The 21,795-nt window shown below is 54.7% G+C and overlaps 2 protein-coding genes and 1 long non-coding RNA gene across 4 annotated transcripts; 2 read left to right on the top strand and 1 right to left on the bottom strand.

Moving 5' to 3' along the window:
* Positions 1-771: 771 nt before the first annotated feature.
* LOC147219454 (uncharacterized) lies at positions 772-4,299 on the top strand. Of its 2 annotated transcripts, XR_015108690.1 has the most exons (5): positions 810-876; positions 948-1,706; positions 2,944-3,237; positions 3,598-3,651; positions 3,784-4,299. It is a non-coding gene; the product is annotated as an uncharacterized LOC147219454 (long non-coding RNA). The 2 variants fall into 2 exon arrangements; XR_015108689.1 differs by having other exon boundaries at positions 772-1,706.
* A 2,607-nt stretch (positions 4,300-6,906) lies between these two features.
* Positions 6,907-15,026, bottom strand: LOC147219453 (uncharacterized). The gene is made up of 7 exons (XM_086173145.1): positions 14,907-15,026; positions 11,967-12,063; positions 11,027-11,125; positions 10,638-10,955; positions 7,677-7,970; positions 7,263-7,316; positions 6,907-7,146 (listed from the first exon to the last, which is right to left on the bottom strand). The coding sequence occupies exons 1-7, from the start codon at positions 15,024-15,026 to the stop codon at positions 7,031-7,033; spliced, it is 1,098 nt and encodes a 365-aa protein (XP_086029271.1). The 3' UTR covers positions 6,907-7,030.
* Positions 14,009-20,531, top strand: vcpip1 (valosin containing protein (p97)/p47 complex interacting protein 1). The gene is made up of 3 exons (XM_086172184.1): positions 14,009-17,626; positions 18,226-18,312; positions 18,507-20,531. Exons 1-3 carry the CDS (start codon positions 15,025-15,027, stop codon positions 19,226-19,228), a joined length of 3,411 nt encoding a protein of 1,136 aa, XP_086028310.1. The 5' UTR covers positions 14,009-15,024; the 3' UTR covers positions 19,229-20,531.
* Positions 20,532-21,795: the final 1,264 nt, after the last annotated feature.

Raw genomic sequence — 21,795 nt, 5'->3', positions numbered from 1 at the left:
TTTTTACACTTCAGAACAGCTGAGCTGCAGCTTCACTGTTTCATCTGACTGTCAATAAAATTCATTTTGTAGTAAAGGCTTCTCTGTCTTTTGGAACTGATGCAGTACACACAGTATGTCCATGCAGTACTCATGTACATGCAGTACTCATATACATGCAGTACTCATATACATGCAGTACTCATGTCCATGCAGTACTCATATACATGCAGTACCCATGTACATGCAGTACTCATATACATGCAGTACCCATGTACATGCAGTACTCCTATACATGCAGTAGCCATGGACTCCCATGAAGGTCCAACCTCTGTGCTACGCAGTGAAGAACATCTTCACATCCTGGGAACGATCGAGTTCGACCCGTGCAGGTTCTCCGTCCTCCCTGGACCTTCGCTTCCCACCTGAAGGCGAGGACCTGCTGTCCAAAGGGTCTCCCTCGCTGGTACTCTGGTCACCATGAGGGTATGGGGGGTCACGGGGGGCGAGTCCTGATGGCGACCACCAGGGGGCGCAGAGTGTTCCACCCGGACGAGCCTGCTCTGACTACACCAAGAACTTTGTACGTCAAAACCCGTGAAAGTGACAGTTCCTGGTGAGCGGAGGAGGTGCGACTCAACGCCGCCGACGCTGCGCTCCATCGCCAGGAAGAAGCCGCGGCCTTGACACGCCTGCCGGTTCAGAAACCGTCCTTCATCGTGAAAGATGATCTCCTCGCGCGCCGACGTCCTCCACGTCACCACGGTTACCACGGTAACCCCCCCCCCTCCTTTAAAGCATGCCAGCGCCTCCTCGCCGCAGGTCCACCCGAAGAGGCGGCGGCGGCGCTCAGAATGCTCTCCCTCCCGGCTGCCGCTCTGTGCTGTCTGACTTCAGGTGAGTGTTTGCGGCCGATCGGGAGCCGCCGGCTCACGCCGACCCTCAGCCCTGCATCTGCTTCTTTGCAGCTCTGGTTGCCACGGCAGCACATCTGGGTCAGGAGTTATCGCTGACCAGGAGAGTCAATCAGTCTGCCTCCTTCAGATGTACAAGACCTGAACAGTGTGATATATACACATGGTGGTTCCAGAAGAAGGAAGGAGGAACCTTCACGGTGATTCTTGATGTCAACGAGGACGAGGACACCTGTGTGCAGGATAGACGCTACAATCACCCTCAGATCAATGATTTCTCCATTGCTCGTGTCGAGAGTCACTGCGACTTGCAGATCCAGGAGGTGAAACAGAGTCACTCGGCCTCCTACTACTGTGCCTGTGAGGACCGGAGTGACTCCCACAGCGGCTGAAGATCCCTGCTGCTGGAACAAAAACCAGCCGCTGCCAAAGCTGTGGGAAAGCACAGCTCCCAGGACCACCTCCACCTCACAGGGTCCGCCGGCGAAGACACGGACCGATGTTCTGTCACGGGTTCTGCTCCGGGAGGAGCTCGTCGGACACCTGAGGAACCTCAGGAGACACGGAGGAACCGGGTTCCGCGGCAGTGAGCACCCGGTGATGGAGACGTGGACTCCGGGACTCCGGTCCACTAACTCTTCTGTTTCTTTGTTCTTCTTCTTTTGTTGTTGTTTTTCTTTTTGTTATCTTCCTTGTCATCGGGAGTTTCTCAGTGTCTCCTCTGCTTGGAGGAGGAAACAGAGGTTTTTATCAGCATCTGATTCACCGTGTGGATCTTGATCTTCATCTCTGCCACCAAACTCTACGTTTCAGGTAAGAAACCATGACAGGGAATATAGAAGCAGGACAGGACTACTATAGTAGTACTACAGTGGCAGTACAGTGGTCGTGTATTCATAGTAGTACAGTCGTAATATATCAGTAGGAGTACAGTAGTATATAAGTAGTAGTATATTAGTAGTACAGTAGTAGTATATTAGATATCAGTAGTACAGTAGTAGTATATTAGTACATTCGTAGTATATTAGTAGTGCGGTAGTAGTATATTAGATATTAGTAGTTCAGTATTAGTATAATAGTGGTACGGTACTGTATATTAGTAGTTCAGTAGTGGTATATGAGATATAAGTATTACAGTAGTAGTATATTTCTAGTAGTCTGGGTGAACCCAGCAGGTAAATGTCCACAGTAACAATAAGCGTTCAAAAGGACTCCATGACGCTGCAGTTGTACTTTATGAACACAAGTTACAGAGGAAAATGGACGCCACTTCCTGCTTCTGCTTCCTGGACCTGCAAACCAGCAAGAACATAACGAGTCAGTCGGCCTGAGAGTATCCTAGTAATAACTGAGTACTTGTGGAGTAGTATCTAACTCTTTACAGGGTACTATCTGAGTAGTTCCATGTAGTATCTGAGTAGTTCCATGTAGTATCTGAGTACTTCCATGTCGTATCTAAGTAGTTCCATGTCGTATCTGAGTAGTTCCATGTAGTATCTGAGTCGTTCCATGTGGTATCTGAGTAGTTCCATGGAGTATCTGAGTAGTTCCATGTAGTTTCTGAGTAGTTCCATGTAGTATCTGAGTAGTTCCTTGTAGTATCTGAGTAGTTCCATGTAGTATCTGAGTAGTTCCATGTAGTATCTGAGTAGGTCCATGTAGTATCTGAGTAGTTCCATGTAGTATCTGAGTAGTTCCATGTAGTACCTGAGTAGTTCCATGTAGTATCTGAGTAGTTCCATGTAGTATCTGAGTAGTTCTATGTAGTATCTGAGTAGTTCCATGTAGTATCTGAGTAGTTCCATGTAGTATCTGAGTAGTTCTATGTAGTATCTGAGTAGTTCCATGTAGTACCTGAGTAGTTCCATGTAGTATCTGAGTAGTTCCATGCAGTATCTGAGTAGTTCCATGTTGTATCTGAGTAGGTCCATGTAGTATCTGAGTAGTTCCATGTAGTATCTGAGTAGTTCCAGGGTAGTGGGTCAGGTGAGGTGTCCATTGGTGGACGTCCATCATGGCCTGAGCCGTTGTGTCCCCTGTGGTCGGTCAGATGATGATCCCGTCCCCCCGGAGGTGTTCACGTACCGGGCGTCGGCGAACGGGACGGAGGTCCTGCTGTGCGCCGCCACCCGGATGTTTCCTCCTGCGGTTCGCTTCTCCTGGACGGACCTCCACGGAAGCTCCGCTCCCGAGGGGCTGCGGCTCGGGGCCGAGGGAGGCGCCGCCGCCGGCCTGCTGCTGCCGCTCGGCGCGCAGGACGCGGCGTACGGCTGCCGGGTGGAGCACGAGGCCTGCGACCCTCAGGGCTGCCGGCAGGAGATCCCTGGAGAAGAGGCGCTGGCAGGTGAGCGTCTCCGTGACGACGGCCCAGTGGGAAACCTGAGGGGAACGAGAAGACCTGTCTGGAGAGCATCGGAGGTCGGCCCACGGAGAAGATCTCACAGGGGTAACAGGTCTGGAGGAGACCTGGTGGAGACCTGGTGGAGATCTGGAGAAGATCTGGAGAAGATCTGGAGGGCACGGGCTCATCTTCTGATCAGTGGCAGGAAGGTCATCCTGGAATGGTGGACCTTCAGGAGGAGCAGGAAGAAGATGGACTCACATTGTATGATATAGATCATGTCATGACATGTATAGTAATGTATGTGTGTGTGTGTGTGTGTGTGTGTGTGTGTGTGTGTGTGTGTGTGTGTGTGACTTCCAGCTGCCTCCTGTCCTCCAATGACCCTGAACCCTGAGGACACTTTGCCTCCTGAAGGTCTGGACCAAGGGTCGGGGGGGCAGAACCTGCTGAGGAGCTCCATGTTTCATACTCACACCCTCCTGTGTGTGTGTGTGTGTGTGTGTGTGTGTGTGTGTGTGTGTGTGTGTGTGTGTGTGTGTGTGTCAGTGTCCCAGTACCAGGTGAAGCTCCTCAGTCTCTTCTACCTTCTGCTGACCATGAAGAGCCTCTTCTTCTTCGGCGCGTCTCTGGTGAAGATGGCGGGCCGGCGCCGCCTCTGGTGACATCACTTCCTCTCCCTCCTGGCGCCGCCCTTTAAGCCCCGCCCCCTCCGCTCTTTGCCGCCGCCACCAGTTCCAGGGAACGTCCTTCTTCTCTGCTGCCATCAATAAAGTTTCTTGATCAGTGCGTTTGCTCTTCCTCCTCCTCTTCCTCTCCGCCCGACACCCGGGCTTCGGTCCGGGCCTCGGACCCTCCATGTGACTCCGCCCCCGGCCTCCGATTGGACGAGGAGGCGGGCGGCGGTGAAGGTGCGCTTCCTGGAAGGGAGGAAGAAGAGGCTGGACCAGGAGGAGGTCCTGCAGAGACAACCCACGTATTCCACCTCCTACAATGTGTGTGTGTGTGTGTGTGTGTGTGTGTGTGTGTGTGGTTTCCACCCCAACACCTCCACCAGCAGGAAGGAGGTGGTTTATACGCCTCACACTATCTGAAATCATCAACCACACACACACACACACACACACACACACACACACACACACACACTTGCCTGCATCCACAGGTGCACAAACAGACTCAGATCTTCACACGGTGGAAACAGCAGGTCTCTAGATCCCGTCTGTCTCCTCAGAAGGACTCGCCTCCTTCTCCTCTGTAGATGATGTTTGTTCCTCCAACGTTGAGGGACGTTTCTTGCCGCCAGACGTCTGCAGTAAAGAGTGTGTGAGTGCAGAGGTGGCCTCCGTGTTTGAAGATCTCTGCAGGGGTGTTTTCAGGGCCGGGGCCTCGCCGGTCCTCAGCATCTTCCTGCAGGTCTGAGCTCCTCAGAGGCGGCCGGGAGATGGAGGTCTGGAATAGTGACGGGCAGCTCTGTTGAGGAGGTCCGGTCCAGGAGGGCTGCAGGGGTCCACACATCTGTGAGGAGCTTCTGGTCTTTGAGGAGGTTGTACCTTCAGAGGCTGAGCGGTTTCTTCACATGGAGCCTGGTTACAATTGGTGGACGTTCCTTTATAGCTGAACGTCTCACGATGACGTCGTCCAACAAGTGTTCGGAGCGTGGCTGCGTCCAGGATGTTTTGTGTTCATTGTTGAGCCGGAAGAGGGTGTTTGCGATGGTCGTGTCGCGCTCGGCGCAGAGACTCGCCGGCCGCCGGCCTCGACCCGACCGCTACCGTGACTCCCGGTGACTCCCTTCCACACCCCGCTGTCCTTCCTCACTCTGCATTGAAATCAGCCGACAAGAAGACCTCGTCCTCCTCGGGTTTGTGACGGAGAGCCTCGTCTAACGCTCGGGAGAAGCCGTCTTTCACGTTCCGACGGAGGAGTCGGAACGTAAACACTCGAAGGGTGGCATCTCACTTCCAGAGGAATCTTCTAGAGACATCAGCCTTTCACTGATGCCAATTGGTGTTTCTGGGAGTCTTGGTGGAAGTGTGTATTTTATTGTCTGATGCTGTGAACCTGTTGGGTTTCCCCTCCAGAAGAAGGTGCAGCCCTGTTCTACTTCCGTCAGGGAGCCTTCATCGAGGAACCTGGCTTCACGAAGAGCAGCGAGGTCAACATGGTGGGGCCGGTATGTTCCGTGGAGCCAGTTTGAACTACTCAGATACTACATGGAACTACTCAGATACTACATGGAACGACTCAGATACTGCATGGAACGACCCAGATAGTACCCTGTAACGAGTTAGATACTACTCCACAAGTACTCAGTTATTACTAGGATACTCTCAGGCCGACTGACTCGTTATGTTCTTGCTGGTTTGCAGGTCCAGGAAGCAGAAGCAGGAAGTGGCGTCCATTTTACTCTGTAACTTGTGTTCATAAAGTACAACTGCAGCGTCATGGAGTCCTTTTGAACGCTTATTGTTACTGTGGACATTTACCTGCTGGGTTCACCCAGACTACTAGAAATATACTACTACTGTACTAATATACTATACTATATACTATACTATACTATACTAATATCTCATATACCACCACTGAACTACTAATATACAGTACCGTACCACTATTATACAAATACTGTACTACTAATATACCACTACTGTACTACTTATATACTACAACTGTACTACTAATATCTAATATACTACTAAAGTACTACTGATATACTACCATACTACAAATACTACTACTGTACTAATATACTATTATTGTAATACTAATATACTACTACTGTAATACTAGGATATTTTTAATTTTTTTTTTTTTTTGAACATTTATTAGAACAAGTTCCTTAAAGTTTTACACATTCTTACAAAACCTCATAACAAGATATACATTATACAATAATCTTTATAGGTCACTTGCTTCCTCAATACACACAGGAACCAGCCGGACGTGAAGCGACGTGACATGCGAACGAACGTCAGAGCCTTCAAAACGAAGCTGGTTTTACTTTCAGGAAGTTGGCAGGAAGCTGGTCTGCACCTTCCCGCCATCTACTGCACGCCATGCAACACACACACACACGCATATTATTGCTTTGAAAGGTCTCATTCGTTGTTTTCAACTTCTGTGTGTGTGTGTGTGTGTGTGTGTGCACTTGTGGTTGTTTGAGTGTGTGTGTATGTGTGTGTGGATATCTGGGTGTTTGCATGTGTTTCTATCTGGTTGTGCATCTGTGTATGTGAGTGGGTTTCTGGTTACTGTGTGTGTGTGTGTGTGTGTGTGTGTGTGTGGTTGATGATTTCAGATAGTGTGAGGCGTATAAACCACCTCCTTCCTGCTGGTGGAGGTGTTGGGGGTGGAAACCACACACACACACACACACACACACACACACACACACACACACACACACACACACACACACACACACACACACACACACACACACACACACACACACACACACATTGTAGAAGGTGGAATACGTGGGTTGTCTCTGCAGGACCTCCTCCTGGTCCAGCCTCTTCTTCCTCCCTTCCAGGAAGCGCACCTTCACCGCCGCCCGCCTCCTCGTCCAATCGGAGGCCGGGGGCGGAGTCACATGGAGGGTCCGAGGCCCGGACCGAAGCCCGGGTGTCGGGCGGAGAGGAAGAGGAGGAGGAAGAGCAAACGCACTGATCAAGAAACTTTATTGATGGCAGCAGAGAAGAAGGACGTTCCCTGGAACTGGTGGCGGCGGCAAAGAGCGGAGGGGGCGGGGCTTAAAGGGCGGAGCCAGGAGGGAGAGGAAGTGATGTCACCAGAGGCGGCGCCGGCCCGCCATCTTCACCAGAGACGCGCCGAAGAAGAAGAGGCTCTTCATGGTCAGCAGAAGGTAGAAGAGACTGAGGAGCTTCACCTGGTACTGGGACACTGACACACACACACACACACACACACACACACACACACACACACACACAGGAGGGTGTGAGTATGAAACATGGAGCTCCTCAGCAGGTTCTGCCCCCCCGACCCTTGGTCCAGACCTTCAGGAGGCAAAGTGTCCTCAGGGTTCAGGGTCATTGGAGGACAGGAGGCAGCTGGAAGTCACACACACACACACACACACACACACACACACACACACACACACACATACATACATTACTATACATGTCATGACATGATCTATATCATACAATGTGAGTCCATCTTCTTCCTGCTCCTCCTGAAGGTCCACCATTCCAGGATGACCTTCCTGCCACTGATCAGAAGATGAGCCCGTGCCCTCCAGATCTTCTCCAGATCTTCTCCAGATCTCCACCAGGTCTCCACCAGGTCTCCTCCAGACCTGTTACCCCTGTGAGATCTTCTCCGTGGGCCGACCTCCGATGCTCTCCAGACAGGTCTTCTCGTTCCCCTCAGGTTTCCCACTGGGCCGTTGTCACGGAGACGCTCACCTGCCAGCGCCTCTTCTCCAGGGATCTCCTGCCGGCAGCCCTGAGGGTCGCAGGCCTCGTGCTCCACCCGGCAGCCGTACGCCGCGTCCTGCGCGCCGAGCGGCAGCAGCAGGCCGGCGGCGGCGCCTCCCTCGGCCCCGAGCCGCAGCCCCTCGGGAGCGGAGCTTCCGTGGAGGTCCGTCCAGGAGAAGCGAACCGCAGGAGGAAACATCTGGGTGGCGGCGCACAGCAGGACCTCCGTCCCGTTCGCCGACGCCCGGTACGTGAACACCTCCGGGGGGACGGGATCATCATCTGACCGACCACAGGGGACACAACGGCTCAGGCCATGATGGACGTCCACCAATGGACACCTCACCTGACCCACTACCCTGGAACTACTCAGATACTACATGGAACTACTCAGATACTACATGGACCTACTCAGATACAACATGGAACTACTCAGATACTACATGGAACTACTCAGGTACTACATGGAACTACTCAGATACTACATAGAACTACTCAGATACTACATGGAACTACTCAGATACTACATGGAACTACTCAGGTACTACATGGAACTACTCAGATACTACATAGAACTACTCAGATACTACATGGAACTACTCAGATACTACATGGAACTACTCAGATACTACATAGAACTACTCAGATACTACATGGAACTACTCAGATACTACATGGAACTACTCAGGTACTACATGGAACTACTCAGAAACTACATGGAACTACTCAGGTACTACAAGGAACTATTCAGATACTACATGGAACTACTCAGATACTACATGGAACTACTCAGATACTACATGGAACTACTCTGATACTACCCTGGAACTACTCAGATACTACAAGGAACTACTCAGATACTACATGGAACTATTCAGATACTACATGGAACTACTCAGAAACTACATGGAACTACTCAGGTACTACAAGGAACTATTCAGATACTACATGGAACTACTCAGATACTACATGGAACTACTCAGATACTACATGGAACTACTCTGATACTACCCTGGAACTACTCAGATACTACAAGGAACTACTCAGATACTACATGGAACTATTCAGATACTACATGGAACTACTCAGAAACTACAAGGAACTATTCAGATACTACATGGAACTACTCAGATACTACATGGAACTACTCAGATACTACATGGAACTACTCAGAAACTACATGGAACTACTCAGGTACTACAAGGAACTATTCAGATACTACATGGAACTACTCAGATACTACATGGAACTACTCAGGTACTACAAGGAACTACTCAGATACTACATGGAACTACTCAGATACTACAAGGAACTATTCAGATACTACATGGAACTACTCAGATACTACATGGAACTACTCAGATACTACATGGAACTACTCAGATACTACATGGAACTACTCAGATATTACATGGAACAACTCAGATACTACAAGGAACTACTCAGATATTACATGGAACAACTCAGATACTACAAGGAACTACTCAGATACTACATGGAACAACTCAGATACTACAAGGAACTATTCAGATACTACATGGAACTACTCAGATACTACATGGAACTACTCAGATACTACATGGAACTACTCAGATACTACATGGAACTACTCAGATATTACATGGAACAACTCAGATACTACATGGAACTACTCAGATATTACATGGAACAACTCAGATACTACAAGGAACTACTCAGATACTACATGGAACAACTCAGATACTACAAGGAACTATTCAGATACTACATGGAACTACTCAGATACTACATGGAACTACTCAGATACTACATGGAACGACTCAGATACTGCATGGAATGACTCAGATAGTACCCTGTAATGAGTTAGATACTACTCCACAAGTACTCAGTTATTACTAGGATACTCTCAGGCCGACTGACTCGTTATGTTCTTGTTGGTCCAGGAAGCAGAAGGAGGAAGTGGCGTCCATTTTACTCTGTAACTTGTGTTCATAAAGTACAACTGCAGCGTCATGGAGTCCTTTTGAACGCTTATTGTTACTGTGGATATTTACCTGCTGGGTTCACCCAGACTACTAGTAATATACTACTACTGTAATACTTATATACTATAACTGTACTCCTAATATCTAATATACTAATAATGTACTACTGATATACTACCATACTACAAATACTACTACTGTACTAATATACTACTACTGTAATACTCATATCTAATATACCACTGCTGTACTACTAATATACTATGACTGCACTAATATACTACTACTTCAATACAAATATCTACTATACTACTACTGTACTACTAATATACCGCTACAGTACTACTAATATACTACAACTGTACTACTAATATCTAATATACTACTATCGTACTACTGATATAATACCATACAACAAATACTACTACTGTACTACTCATATACTAAGACTGTACTACTATGAATACACGGCCACTGGACTGCTACTGTAGTACTACTATAGTAGTCCTGTCCTGCTACTATATTCCCTGTCATGGTTTCTTACCTGAAACGTAGAGTTTGGTGCCGGAGCCGAAGATCAAGGTTCCCACGGTGAATCAGATGCTGATAAAAACCTCTGTTTCCTCCTCCAAGCAGAGGAGACACTGAGAAACTCCCGATGACAAGGAAGATAACAAAAAGAAAAACAACAACAAAAGAAGAAGAACAAAGAAACAGAAGAGTTAGTGGACCGGAGTCCCGGAGTCCACGTCTCCATCGCCGGGCGCTCACTGCCGCGGAACCCGGTTCCTCCGTGTCTCCTGAGGTTCCTCACGTGTCCGACGAGCTCCTCCCGGAGCAGAACCCGTGACAGAACATCGGTCCGTGTCTTCGCCGGCGGACCCTGTGAGGTGGAGGTGGTCCTGGGAGCTGTGCTTTCCCACAGCTTTGGCAGCGGCTGGTTTTTGTTCCAGCAGCAGGGATCTTCAGCCGCTGTGGGGGCCACTCCGGTCCCAACAGACACAGTCATAGGAGGCCGAGTGACTCTGTTTCACCTCCTGGATCTGCAAGTCGCAGTGACTCTCGACACGAGCAGGGGAGAAATCATTGATCTGGGGGTGATTGTAGCCTCTATACTCCTCACAGGTGTCCTTGTCCTCGTCGACACGAAGAATCAACGTGAAGGTTCCTCCTTCCTTCTTCTGGAGCCAAAATGTCCCTGGAACACACTGTTCAGGTCTTGTACATCTGAAGGAGGCAGACTGATTGACTCTCCTGGTCAGCGATAACTCCTGACCCAGATGTGCTGCCGTGGCAACCAGAGCTGCAAAGAAGCAGATGCAGGGCTGAGGGTCGGCGTGAGCCGGCGGCTCCCGATCGGCCGCAAACACTCACCTGAAGTCAGACAGCACAGAGCGGCAGCCGGGAGGGAGAGCATTCTGAGCGCCGCCGCCGCCTCTTCGGGTGGACCTGCGGCGAGGAGGCGCTGGCATGCTTTAAAGGAGGGGGGGGGGTTACCGTGGTAACCGTGGTGACGTGGAGGACGTCGGGTTCTTCCTGACGATGGAGCGCAGCGTCGGCGGCGTTGAGTCGCACCTCCTCCGCTCACCAGGAACTGTCACTTTCACGGGTTTTGACGTACAAAGTTCTTGGTGTAGTCAGAGCAGGCTCGTCCAGGTGGAACACTCTGCGCCCCCTGGTGGTCGCCATCAGGACTCGCCCCCCGTGACCCCCCATACCCTCATGGTGACCAGAGTACCAGCGAGGGAGACCCTTTGGACAGCAGGTCCTCGCCTTCAGGTGGGAAGCGAAGGTCCAGGGAGGACGGAGAACCTGCACGGGTCGAACTCGATCGTTCCCAGGATGTGAAGATGTTGTTCACTGCGTAGCACAGAGGTTGGACCTTCATGGGAGTCCATGGGTACTGCATGTATATGAGTACTGCATGTGCATGGGTACTGCATGTATATGAGTACTGCATGTACATGGGTACTGCATGTATATGAGTACTGCATGGACATGAGTACTGCATGTATATGAGTACTGCATGTATATGAGTACTGCATGTACATGAGTACTGCATGGACATGAGTACTGCATGTATATGAGTACTGCATGGACATGAGTACTGCATTTACATGGGTACTGCATGTACATGAGTACTGCATGGACATACTGTGTGTACTGCATCAGTTCCAAAAGACAGAGAAGCCTTTACTACAAAATGAATTTTATTGACAGTCAGATGAAACAGTGAAGCTGCAGCTCAGCTGTTCTGAAGTGTAAAAATAAAGATTTTAAACATCTAATAAAACGATAGAAGACCTGGACTTACAGAGGATGCGACACCAGCTGGAGTCACTGTGGGTCAAGAAAAGAGACTTGATGTTCGAGGTGGACCTGCTGTGGTGGTGCAGCGCCACCTGCTGGTGCTGGCGAAGGATCGCAGGAGGAAAGGGAGGGGGATCCGACAAACGTAAACGCCAAACACCGCACAAACTTCAGAAACAGTGGGTTGTTACTTCCACGCAAACATGAAACGAGAAGGTCTGATCGTCACGTGACGTTTACCTCCTTCCTGTCAGCTCTAGTTTCTGATCATCACACTGTACAACAACTGTCACTGAGCTGTTTTTAATGAATATTAATTCTGCTATTAGCATGTAACTGCGAGCGCTACTGCTATTAGCAGTAACAGATCATTTGGTCCTGCCCCCCAACCCCTTATAACCCCATCTCTCTATCAACGGCTCTATTTCTAGAAAGAGTACTATAGATGCAGTGTATGCTTTAAAAATGCGGGCAGAGAAGTACAAAGAAGTATGTGTGTGGAGGTGCTCAGTCGTCCACGTCGTGGTGAATCCCTGTCAAAATCTTGTCGTGGGAACTGGACTTGATTTTCTTCACATGGAGAACATAAAGTCCGGTTGCCACGAAAAGATTTGGACAAGGATCCAGAGAAGAAGAGGGAGCTGCATTGTGCCTTTGTAGACCTTTTTGTATGTTGTGTGCTCTTTGAACAAGCATACAACAGGGTGCAGAGAGGGGAACAGTGGTACTCACGGGGGTCAAAGTGGTCCTCCTCGGAACCGAGCATTCCTGGTTCGATTCTCGCCCGCCTCATGGCCTGCCGAAGCGTTGCTGCGAAAGACACTGAACGCCTAGCTGCTCCCCCGAGGCTGCTCCTTAGCTGCCTTCTACTCAAGATTCATCCATGATGGGTTCAATGCAGTGGTCAAAGTTTGTTGATGTTGCGCTCAATGATTTAACTGAATGTGACAACAAAAGTCTTTCTTCTCTTCTTCTGAGGGAAGTCTGGACAAGTATGTTAGACTGGTGCAGGACATGTATGCTCGCTGTGAGACAGTGGTACGGTGTGCTGGGGGGGAACAGAGAAGTTCAAAGTAGAAGTGGGACTCCATCAGGGATCAGCTCTGAGGCACTTCTTGTTCGCAGTGGTGATGGACAGGCTGACAGATGAGGTTTGACAGGAATCTCCATGGACCATGATGTTTGCAGATGACATTGTGATCTGCAGTGAGAGCAGAGAACAGGTGGAGGAACATCTGGAGAGGTGGAGGTATGCTCTGGAAAGGAGAGGAATGAAGGTGAGTTGCAGCAAGACAGGATATGTGTGTGTGTGTGTGTGTGTGTATATGAGAGGAACTCGGGTGGAACGGTGAGGCTACAGAGTGGAGATCAAGAAGGTGGAGGATTTCAAGTACTTTTGACTCCGTTTAGAGAAATTGGTTCAAGCAGTTTGGAATGCATGCAGAAAAGTGCCAGGGTTGATAAAAGAGTATCTGCCAGAAGGAGAGGGAAGGTGTGGAGGAGACGGTGGTGAGACCAGCGATGTGGAGACAGAGAAGACAGCAGGCAGAGCTGGAGGTGGCAGAGATGAAGATGCTGAGGTTCTCTTTGGGAGCGACCAGGATGGAGAGGATCAGGAAGGAGTCCATCAGAGGGACGACACATGGTAGGTGTTTTGGAGAGAAGGTCAGAGATGGTTGGGTCATGGACAGAGGAGGGAGAGTGGATGTACTGGTAGACGGATGCTGGAATTTGGAGGTCTAGACCAAAGAGAAGATGGATGGACATCGTGTGAGATCAAGTGAAGGTAGTCGGTGTGAGAGAGGAGGATCCAGAGAACAGGGTGAGATGGAGAAGGTGGATTCTCTGTGGAGACCCTGAAGGGGGCAGAGAAGGTGTTAACAGTGTGGTCCAGACCCGCTGCACATGGACGGTTGGGATTAGAAGTTTCATAGAGAACATGTGAGGAGCCACCAGGCTGGAGGCTTCAGGCTCGCCGGTCCAACACAGATGGAAGACTAAACCGTGTGGCGGGTCGGAGGCGTGTCTGCGCGCCGCTCACCGGGAGGAGCCGCGTCCCACTTCCGCCGCCAGACTCCCGGGGAGAATCTGGGGATTCTATCAGCGCCGACACCCGGACGAGGAGCCGCTTCCCGGGCCTGCGTCGAGAGGAGCCCCGCCGCCGGGCGCCGTCCGCCGGCCGTTCTCGCCTGACGCGGCCGCTCTTCGCTCCGGGCGCCTCCGCGGGCGGCGCGGCGACAATGAATCGGCAGATTTGTCAGGCGGAGTCGGACGTCAGCGCGCCGCCGCCGCCGGAGCTCCGGCTTCGAGCCGTGACCGGCGGCCGGTAGGCGGGCGTGTGTCGCCGCCCCTCCGGTCCGAGTATCGGGGGTGACTTTGGGGGTTCATAGACAGCGGAGATCCCGGGGAGCCGCCCGGGTCCGGGCGAGCCCCGCTAGCAGCTAACAGCTAGCAGCTAGCAGCTAGCTAAGAGCGGCCGGCGGGAGCCGCGCCGCGGCGTCCGGACGCCCGTTTCCGGCAGAGCCTTTCGAAACGCCGGCGGTCCGTCGCGTTAGCGTGAGCGGGCGAGCGGAGCTCCGGAGAGAAGGAGAAGAACCTCCTTCTGGCAGACCAACGTCCATGACCGGGGTTTATTGACTTCCGGACAAAACAAAAGCGCTCGGCCGCGTTGCATTCTGGGAAACGCAGTCCGCGCCTCGCCGCCCTTCCTCCGCTTCCCACCGACCGCCGGTGTTCCCGGCTGAAACGAGCCGCCCGGCCGCCGTGCGCGTCCACACCGGCGCGCCGGTGTAAGCGAGAACCGTCCGGTCGCATCTCCCGGGCCGACCGAGGGCGCTCCGGTGGACGGCGGGACTACAAGTCCCGCCGGGCGGCGGGGGCGCGTCGTCCAACGGTCACCGGCGAGAGGAAGAGAGATCTCGAAAAAAACAAAAAGCCCCAAAACGCAGCCGCTTCCGTGTTGTTCCCGTTTCCCCCCCGTTAGCAGCGGCGGACGCTCGAAGCGCCGGGACGGCGGTGGTCGTGTGAGGCCGGCGGACACGGCCGGCGCCTCTGCCCCCGACATGTCGCTGCTGCACGGCTCCAAGAAGAAGGACAAGCGGATCCTGTCCGGCACCTGCCCGGACGCCAAGTGCCAGGCGCGGCTGTTCTTCCCGGCGCACGGCTCGGCTAGCATCGAGTGCACGGAGTGCGGCCAGCGCCACGAGCAGAGGAGCCTGCTCCGCGTGGAGGAGGTCACCGACCCGGACGTGGTGCTGCACAACCTGCTGCGCAACGCGCTGCTCGGGGTGACCGGCGCGCCGAAGAAGGGCACGGAGCTGGTGAAGGTGATGGGTCTGTCCAACTACCACTGCAAGCTGCTGTCCCCGGTGCTCACCCGCTACGGCATGGACCGGCAGACCGGCAAGGCCAAGCTGCTGAGGGACATGAACCAGGGCGAGATGTTCGACTGCTCCCTGCTGGGCGACCGCGCCTTCCTCATCGAGCCGGACCACGTGGCCACCGTGGGCTACGGCCAGGACCGCTCGGGCAGCCTGTCCTACCTCCAGGACACCCTGGAGGAGGTGAAGAAGGCCAACGGCGACCGCGACTGCCTGGTGCCGGTGCACGTGGACGGCGACGGCCACTGCCTGGTCCACGCCGTGTCGCGGGCGCTGGTGGGCCGCGAGCTGTTCTGGCACGCGCTGCGGGAGAACCTGAAGCAGAACTTCAAGCGGCACCTGGACCGCTACAAGGTGCTCTTCCAGGACTTCATCGACGCCGCCGAGTGGGAGGACATCGTCAACGAGTGCGACCCGCTGTTCGTGCCGCCCGAGGGCGTGCCGCTGGGGCTGCGCAACATCCACATCTTCGGGCTGGCCAACGTCCTGCACCGGCCCATCGTCCTGCTGGACTCGCTGAGCGGGATGCGGAGCTCCGGGGACTACTCGGCCACCTTCCTGCCGGGCCTGGTGGCCGAGGAGCGCTGCCGCGGCAAGGACGGCGAGCTCAACAAGCCCATCTGCATTGCCTGGAGCAGCTCGGGACGCAACCACTACGTGCCGCTGGTGGGCGTGAAGAACGCGGCGCCGCCCCGGCTGCCGGCCCGCCTGCTGCCCAAGGCCTGGGGCGTCCCGCAGGAGCTGATCCGGAGGTACATCAAGCTGGAGGCGGACGGCAGCTGCGTGATCGGCGGCGACCGCAGCCTGCAGGACAAGTACCTGATGCGGCTGGTGAACGCCATGGAGGAGGTGTTCATGGAGCGCCACGGCATCCACCCGGCGCTGGTGGCCGACGTCCACCAGTACATCTACCGCCGCACCGGCGTGATCGGCGTGCAGCCGGAGGAGGTGATCGAGGCGGCCAAGAAGTCGGTGGCGGACGGCCGCCTGCACCGCTGCCTGCTCTGCGGCGCCCTGTCCGAGCTGCACGTCCCGGCCGACTGGCTGGTGCCCGGCGGCAAGCTCTACAACCTGGCCAAGTCCACGCACGGCGCCCTGCGGCCCGACAAGAACTACAGCTTCCCGCTCAACAGCGTGGTGTGCTCCTACGACCCCCAGCAGGACGCCCTCCTCCCCGACTACGCCCTCAGCTCCCTCAACACCTGCGCCTGGTGCCACGGCTCCTCGGTGCGTCACATCCGCGGCGACGGCTCGGCCGTCTACCTGGACGGCGACCGCACCAACAGCCGCTCGCGGGGCGGCAAGTGCGGCTGCGGCTTCAAGCACTTCTGGGACGGCCGCGAGTACGACAACCTGCCCGAGGCCTTCCCCATCACGCTGGAGTGGGGGGGCCGGGCCGTGCGCGAGACGGTGCACTGGTTCCAGTACGAGACGGACGCGGCGCTCAACAGCAACGTGTACGACGTGGCCACCAAGCTGGTGACCAAGCACTTCCCCGGCGAGTTCGGCAGCGAGATCCTGGTGCAGAAGGTGGTGAACACCATCCTGCACCACACGGCCAAGAAGAACCCGGACGAGTACAACCCCGTGTCGGTGGACGGGGCCCACGCCCGCCGCCTCACCGACCCCGCCGACGGCCCGCCGGAGCCGGCCGACCCGCCCACCAAGATCATCCTGACGGGCCAGAAGGCAAAGACGCTGCACAAGGAGGAGCTGACCATGAGCCGGGCCGAGCGCGGCGTGCAGCAGAGCATCGGCGAGCAGGCGGCGGCCACGCAGCGCCGCCGCACCGAGCGGCTGAAGCAGGAGCAGAAGGCTCAGGGACGGCCCGCCTCGCCCGCCGGCTCGCCCGACACCTCGTCCTCCTCGGCCCCGGCCACGCCCACCAAGTCCTCCTCCTCGCCGTCGGCCTCCAACAAGGAGAAGAAGATCCGCGTCAGCACCAGCGACGGGCGCCAGGCCACCCTGACGCTGGCGCCGCTCACCACCTTCTCCGAGCTGCAGCGCAGCGTCGCCAAGCAGTTCGGCGTCCCGCCGCCGCAGCAGTGCATCCGCCACGGCTTCCCCCCCAAAGAGCTGGCGCCGCCGAAGGACGGCGAGGAGAACGAGCCGGTGGCGCTGCAGCACGGCGACCGCGTGACGGTGGAGATCCTCAGGGGCCCCGAGGACCCCGGCCACGCCCCCGCCGCCAGCGACACCCCCGCCGCCAGCAGGACCGGCAGAGACCTGCAGGACAGCATCGACCTGGAGATGTCCTCCCTCTGTCTCCTCGCAACACTGATGGGTGAGGACACACACACACACACACCAATGATTGACTTTGATAGACCTGGAAAACACCAAGAATAGGACATGTTCAGTCAACCAGCAGGAGGCGTCCAGAGAGAGTGTGTGTGTGTGTGTGTGTGTGTGTGTGTGTGTGTGTGTGTGTGTGTGTGTGTGTGTGTGTGTGTGTGTGTGTGTGTGTGTGTGTGTGTGTGTGCTGACTCAGGCGCTCCGTCCCCGTCTCACCTGCCAACAGGGTCAAAGGTCGTGGCTCTGTTCAGACAAACAGAAACCGCCAGCCTTTACCGCTGCCTCTGAGCTCACCTCAGCTGTATTGTTCAGAAACACAGTGGCTGTGTGTGTGTGTGTGTGTGTGTGTGTGTGTGTGCGTGTGCGTGTGTGTGTGTCATAAAAGAATCCCCGGGAATCGTTTGATTTCCACATTCCCCGTCAGCACCCAATAAATCGTGTAAAATGTCTGCAGGTTTTAGTTTGAAGGCAGAGGTCGAAGGCCTGTCAGGATCTTATTTTGCCGTTTCCCCTCTGGACCTGGTTCTAACCCGGGCTCTGATTGGTCCGTGTCTCCTAACTCCTCCTCCTTCTCTCCGGTGTCCCCAGGTGAGGACGTCTGGTCGCACGCGAAGAAGCTGCCGCACCTTTTCCAGCAGGGCGGCGTCTTCTACAACATCGTGAAGAAGGACATGGGTAGGTGTGGTCGCCGTCCAGAAGGTCCACGTTCCAGTTTCAGGCCGAGATCTGTTGAAGGTCAGAACGTCCTTGGCTTCGTTTTACCCGAAACAGAATCAGCCTGAAATGCGGCGTGTGTGTCGGGGGGGCGGGGCACGGACGGCGAGCTGCCGCCGGATCGGTCGGCCGTGTCTGACGGTCCCGTGTTTCAGGGCTGATGGACGGGAAGCACTGCACGCTGCCGCACCTGGCGGGGAAGACCTTCGTGTTCAACGCGGCGGAGCAGCGCCTGGAGCTGTGCGTGGACGCCGCCGGACACTTCCCCGTGGGGCCCGACGTGGAGGAGCTGGTGAAGGAGGCGCTGCTGCAGCTGCGCTCGGAGGCGGCGGCGCGGGGCAGCCGCGAGGGAAGCCCCTCCCACGGCGGCCTGCGGCTGGGCGGCGGCGGCGTGGTGCGCAAGAAGGAGCAGCTGCAGAGCGTCACGGCCTTCCAGGGCAAAGGTCATTCCCTGGGCAGCGGCGGCGAGCACCGGCCCATCACGCGCCAGCACAGCAGCGGCGTGGACTTGAGCGCCAGCGTGTCCCGCGGCCCGCCCGACCTGTCGGACATCCCGGAGGACGCCACGCGGGAGCTGGTCCGCATGGCGCCGGGCTTCGTCACCATGAAGGACGGCGGCGGGTTGGACCCCGCCCTCATGGAGCAGCAGCGCCGCAAGCTGCAGGAGATGGTGTCCTCCATCCAGGCGTCCATGGAGCGCCACCTGCGGGAACAGCAGGGCGCCGCCGCAGGGGGCGGGGCCGGCCGGGAGCGGACGGTCGGGACGAAGGCCGGCGGCGGCCGCCAGGGTTCCGCCGCCGGGCCGGAGGAGCCGGAAGAGATGGAGAGCCAGGACGGCGAGCAGAGCGGCGCCGCTGAGCCCATGGATCATTCCTGATCTGCACCTCGCCTCCCCACCCCACACGCCGCCGCCGCCGCCGCCGGCCTGACCTCGACACCCCGATGGTCACGGCGCCCCCTTGTCTTTACTGCATGTGTAAAGAGCGGCGGGCGGCGGGACGTGAGGGACGCCCGCTCGCTCCGCTTCCCCTTGGCGCAGGAATTAAAAAAAAAGATGGCAGCACGTGGTCGCTCCTGCTTCGCAAAAACATTTTTCGCCGCTTGGGTTCCCGCTTTTATCGGACGGCGACCTCTCTGCCGCCGCCCCGGGGGAAACCCCGTCCCATCCGCCGCTTGGTTTGAGCCTTGGTTGCATCATCCGCGTCCCCGTGTGGATTCAGCTCCTCGTTCCTCGCCGCGAGCCCAGGGGGGCCGAGGTCCAGGCGGCGTCGGGGTCCCGGCCTCCTCCCGTCGGCTCGCCGGGGCGGGGCGACTTCACCGTGAAGGTCGGGGATCGCTAACGGCCACACTTCCTGCTCCCGCGGCGTCCCAGAGCAGCCCGGGTGCAGCTCTGGTGCAGCTCGGGGTCGGAGGGAAAGGGCTCCCTCTGCTGGAGAGACTCTGCGACGGGCTCTGAAGGAGCTGCGGTCCGTTGACGGAGGAGAGGAGGTGCTCCACCTGAGGCTCCTGGAGGAGAAGAAGGTGAGGAACAGTTCCTTTCCTGGTCTTCTTCCTCCTCCACTCCCAAACTCCGGTGTGATCGGAAGAAAACGGCCGAAGGTGAAGGAGCGTCGAGGAACCTCCTCTCCGCTGCCGGGTTGACAGTAGACAAAAAGAGAAAAGAGAAACCAGAGGGAAGGAGAACCTTCACTTTTCCGTGGCAGTGAGACGTGAAGGTGCTTGGTCCAGATTTCTTGTTTCTCCTCATTCTGGAACGTGTTTGGTTCCTTCTGAGATGTTTCCGACAGGGGAGATGAGCAGAAGCTCATCAGCAGACCCAGTTAGAGGGGAGGAGGAGGAGGAGGAGGAGTTCGCATTCCCTTCGGCCGCTTTGGTCGTCCGGGGTCAGGTGACCCCTGCAGAGACCCACCCCCCAACCCCCCGTCGGCCCTCCTGCAGCTGCACGGAGGCCGATGATGGGGCTCCCGGTCGCCACATCCCAGTATTTTTGTTGCTTTTCAACACGCCAACGTGGGCCGGCTGTATAAAAGTACATATTGTAGTATATTTGAACTTGTACAGGATCCGAGCGCTCACCTCCTGTTGGTTTCTCTGGTCTGCTGGAACCTGGACGCCGCCGCCGCCACGCTGCCACCTCGCTGTTTGCATGTGTGACAGAAATAAAAATCACTTCCTCAGCCCCCCTGCCCCCGTCTGAGCTTTTTGTCGGAATCTTTATTGACCGGGCTCTTAATCTCTCTCACACACACACACACACACACACACACACACACACACACACACAGGTAGGCTGTGGTGGACAAGCACACTGACACGAAGGTAAACAGGAACATTATAAACAATACAAAGTGCACTGTGTGTTTGGGTGCTAAGGTGAAGAGCCACAGGACTGACGTGCCCAGCGAGGCGGTGCAAAGATGGAAAAACCAACAAAATAAAGTGAAGATCACGCACGGGTGTTGGGTTGTAAGCAAACTGGAGATTCTCAGGGTTTAATCCCTAATCTAGTAAATTCACTGACAGTCCTTTTTCCTGCACCACTGTGACATGTAGCCTTGCAGTTATGGGGCACTTTTTCTTAAATTTAAATATGAAAGAATGTAAAACGTTATTGAGCCTCTGAAGTGTGTGTTTTTAAAGCTTGAGAGTGAATATACATGACCTCTTAGACCGATGTGGAAATACAGAAGAGCTTTTATTCATCCTCATGGATGAATAAAATCAAAATGTAAACAAATGCAGATCAACCTGCGGCTGCAGTATCTCACTCTGACCGCTAGGGGGCATCGACGGTATCTGGATCAGAAGCTGGACAGTCGAGGCAGCGAAGAGAAACGCCAATAAATTGACGAATACGAACTCAGTAGCCAATGAATATAAACCCAGAATAATCCCGAACTTCGTGTAAAATGGAGAAATTAGACGAAAGTTACCTGGCAACCCTTCCCGGTTATTCGTCAGCAAAGCAACATGGCGGCCAGCGGGGGGACCGGAGCTCGGAAGCCGGACGGGCTTCACCTTCCAGGCGGAGGAGTGACCCGGCTGGACCCGGAGGAGTGACCCGGCTCCAGGGGATGATGGACGGATGGATCTGATGCTGTGAGAGGAAGACATGCGTCCTCGACAAAACAAGATGATATAGTTGACCCCTAAATTTCCTTCGGGATAAATAAAGTTGTTCTTATTCTTATTAATGACGCTAATTTAGCCGCTAAAGCTAATGACGCTAATTTAGCCGCTATAGCTAATGACCGTAATTTAGCGAATGTAGCTAATGTTGTTACTTGCGTTAGCGAGCCCGTCGGAGACAAAGTAGCTCCCGCGGCCGTTCAGATCACGTTTAATCGCCGAATCGCGGCCTCTTTTCTCGGCTAATAAAGACTTTTCTCCTCCAAAATCGTCTTGAACTCCAGGCGGCGGCACTGAAGGTCAAAGTGGGTGACG

This window comes from Fistularia commersonii, chromosome 25, assembly GCF_037954325.1.
Source record: "Fistularia commersonii isolate RoL2024-O1a breed Wild chromosome 25, RoL_Fcom_v1.0, whole genome shotgun sequence".
NCBI lineage: Eukaryota > Metazoa > Chordata > Actinopteri > Syngnathiformes > Fistulariidae > Fistularia > Fistularia commersonii.
This window is presented reverse-complemented; position numbering and strand designations above follow the sequence as displayed.

What these genes read in the sequence shown, in the direction of transcription:
- vcpip1 (XM_086172184.1), top strand. Translation starts at nt 15,025, where the DNA reads ATGTCGCTGCTGCACGGCTCCAAGAAGAAGGACAAGCGGATCCTGTCC. An exon ending in TCTCCTCGCAACACTGATGG is followed by an intron (nt 17,627 to 18,225) that starts GTGAGGACACAC and finishes CGGTGTCCCCAG; the next exon opens with GTGAGGACGTCTGGTCGCAC. An exon ending in CATCGTGAAGAAGGACATGG is followed by an intron (nt 18,313 to 18,506) that starts GTAGGTGTGGTC and finishes CCCGTGTTTCAG; the next exon opens with GGCTGATGGACGGGAAGCAC.
- LOC147219453 (XM_086173145.1), bottom strand. Translation starts at nt 15,026, where the DNA reads ATGTCGGGGGCAGAGGCGCCGGCCGTGTCCGCCGGCCTCACACGACCA. An exon ending in TCTGTGCTGTCTGACTTCAG is followed by an intron (nt 10,956 to 11,026) that starts GTGAGTGTTTGC and finishes GCTTCTTTGCAG; the next exon opens with CTCTGGTTGCCACGGCAGCA. An exon ending in CTGTGTCTGTTGGGACCGGA is followed by an intron (nt 7,971 to 10,637) that starts GTGGCCCCCACA and finishes GTGGTCGGTCAG; the next exon opens with ATGATGATCCCGTCCCCCCG.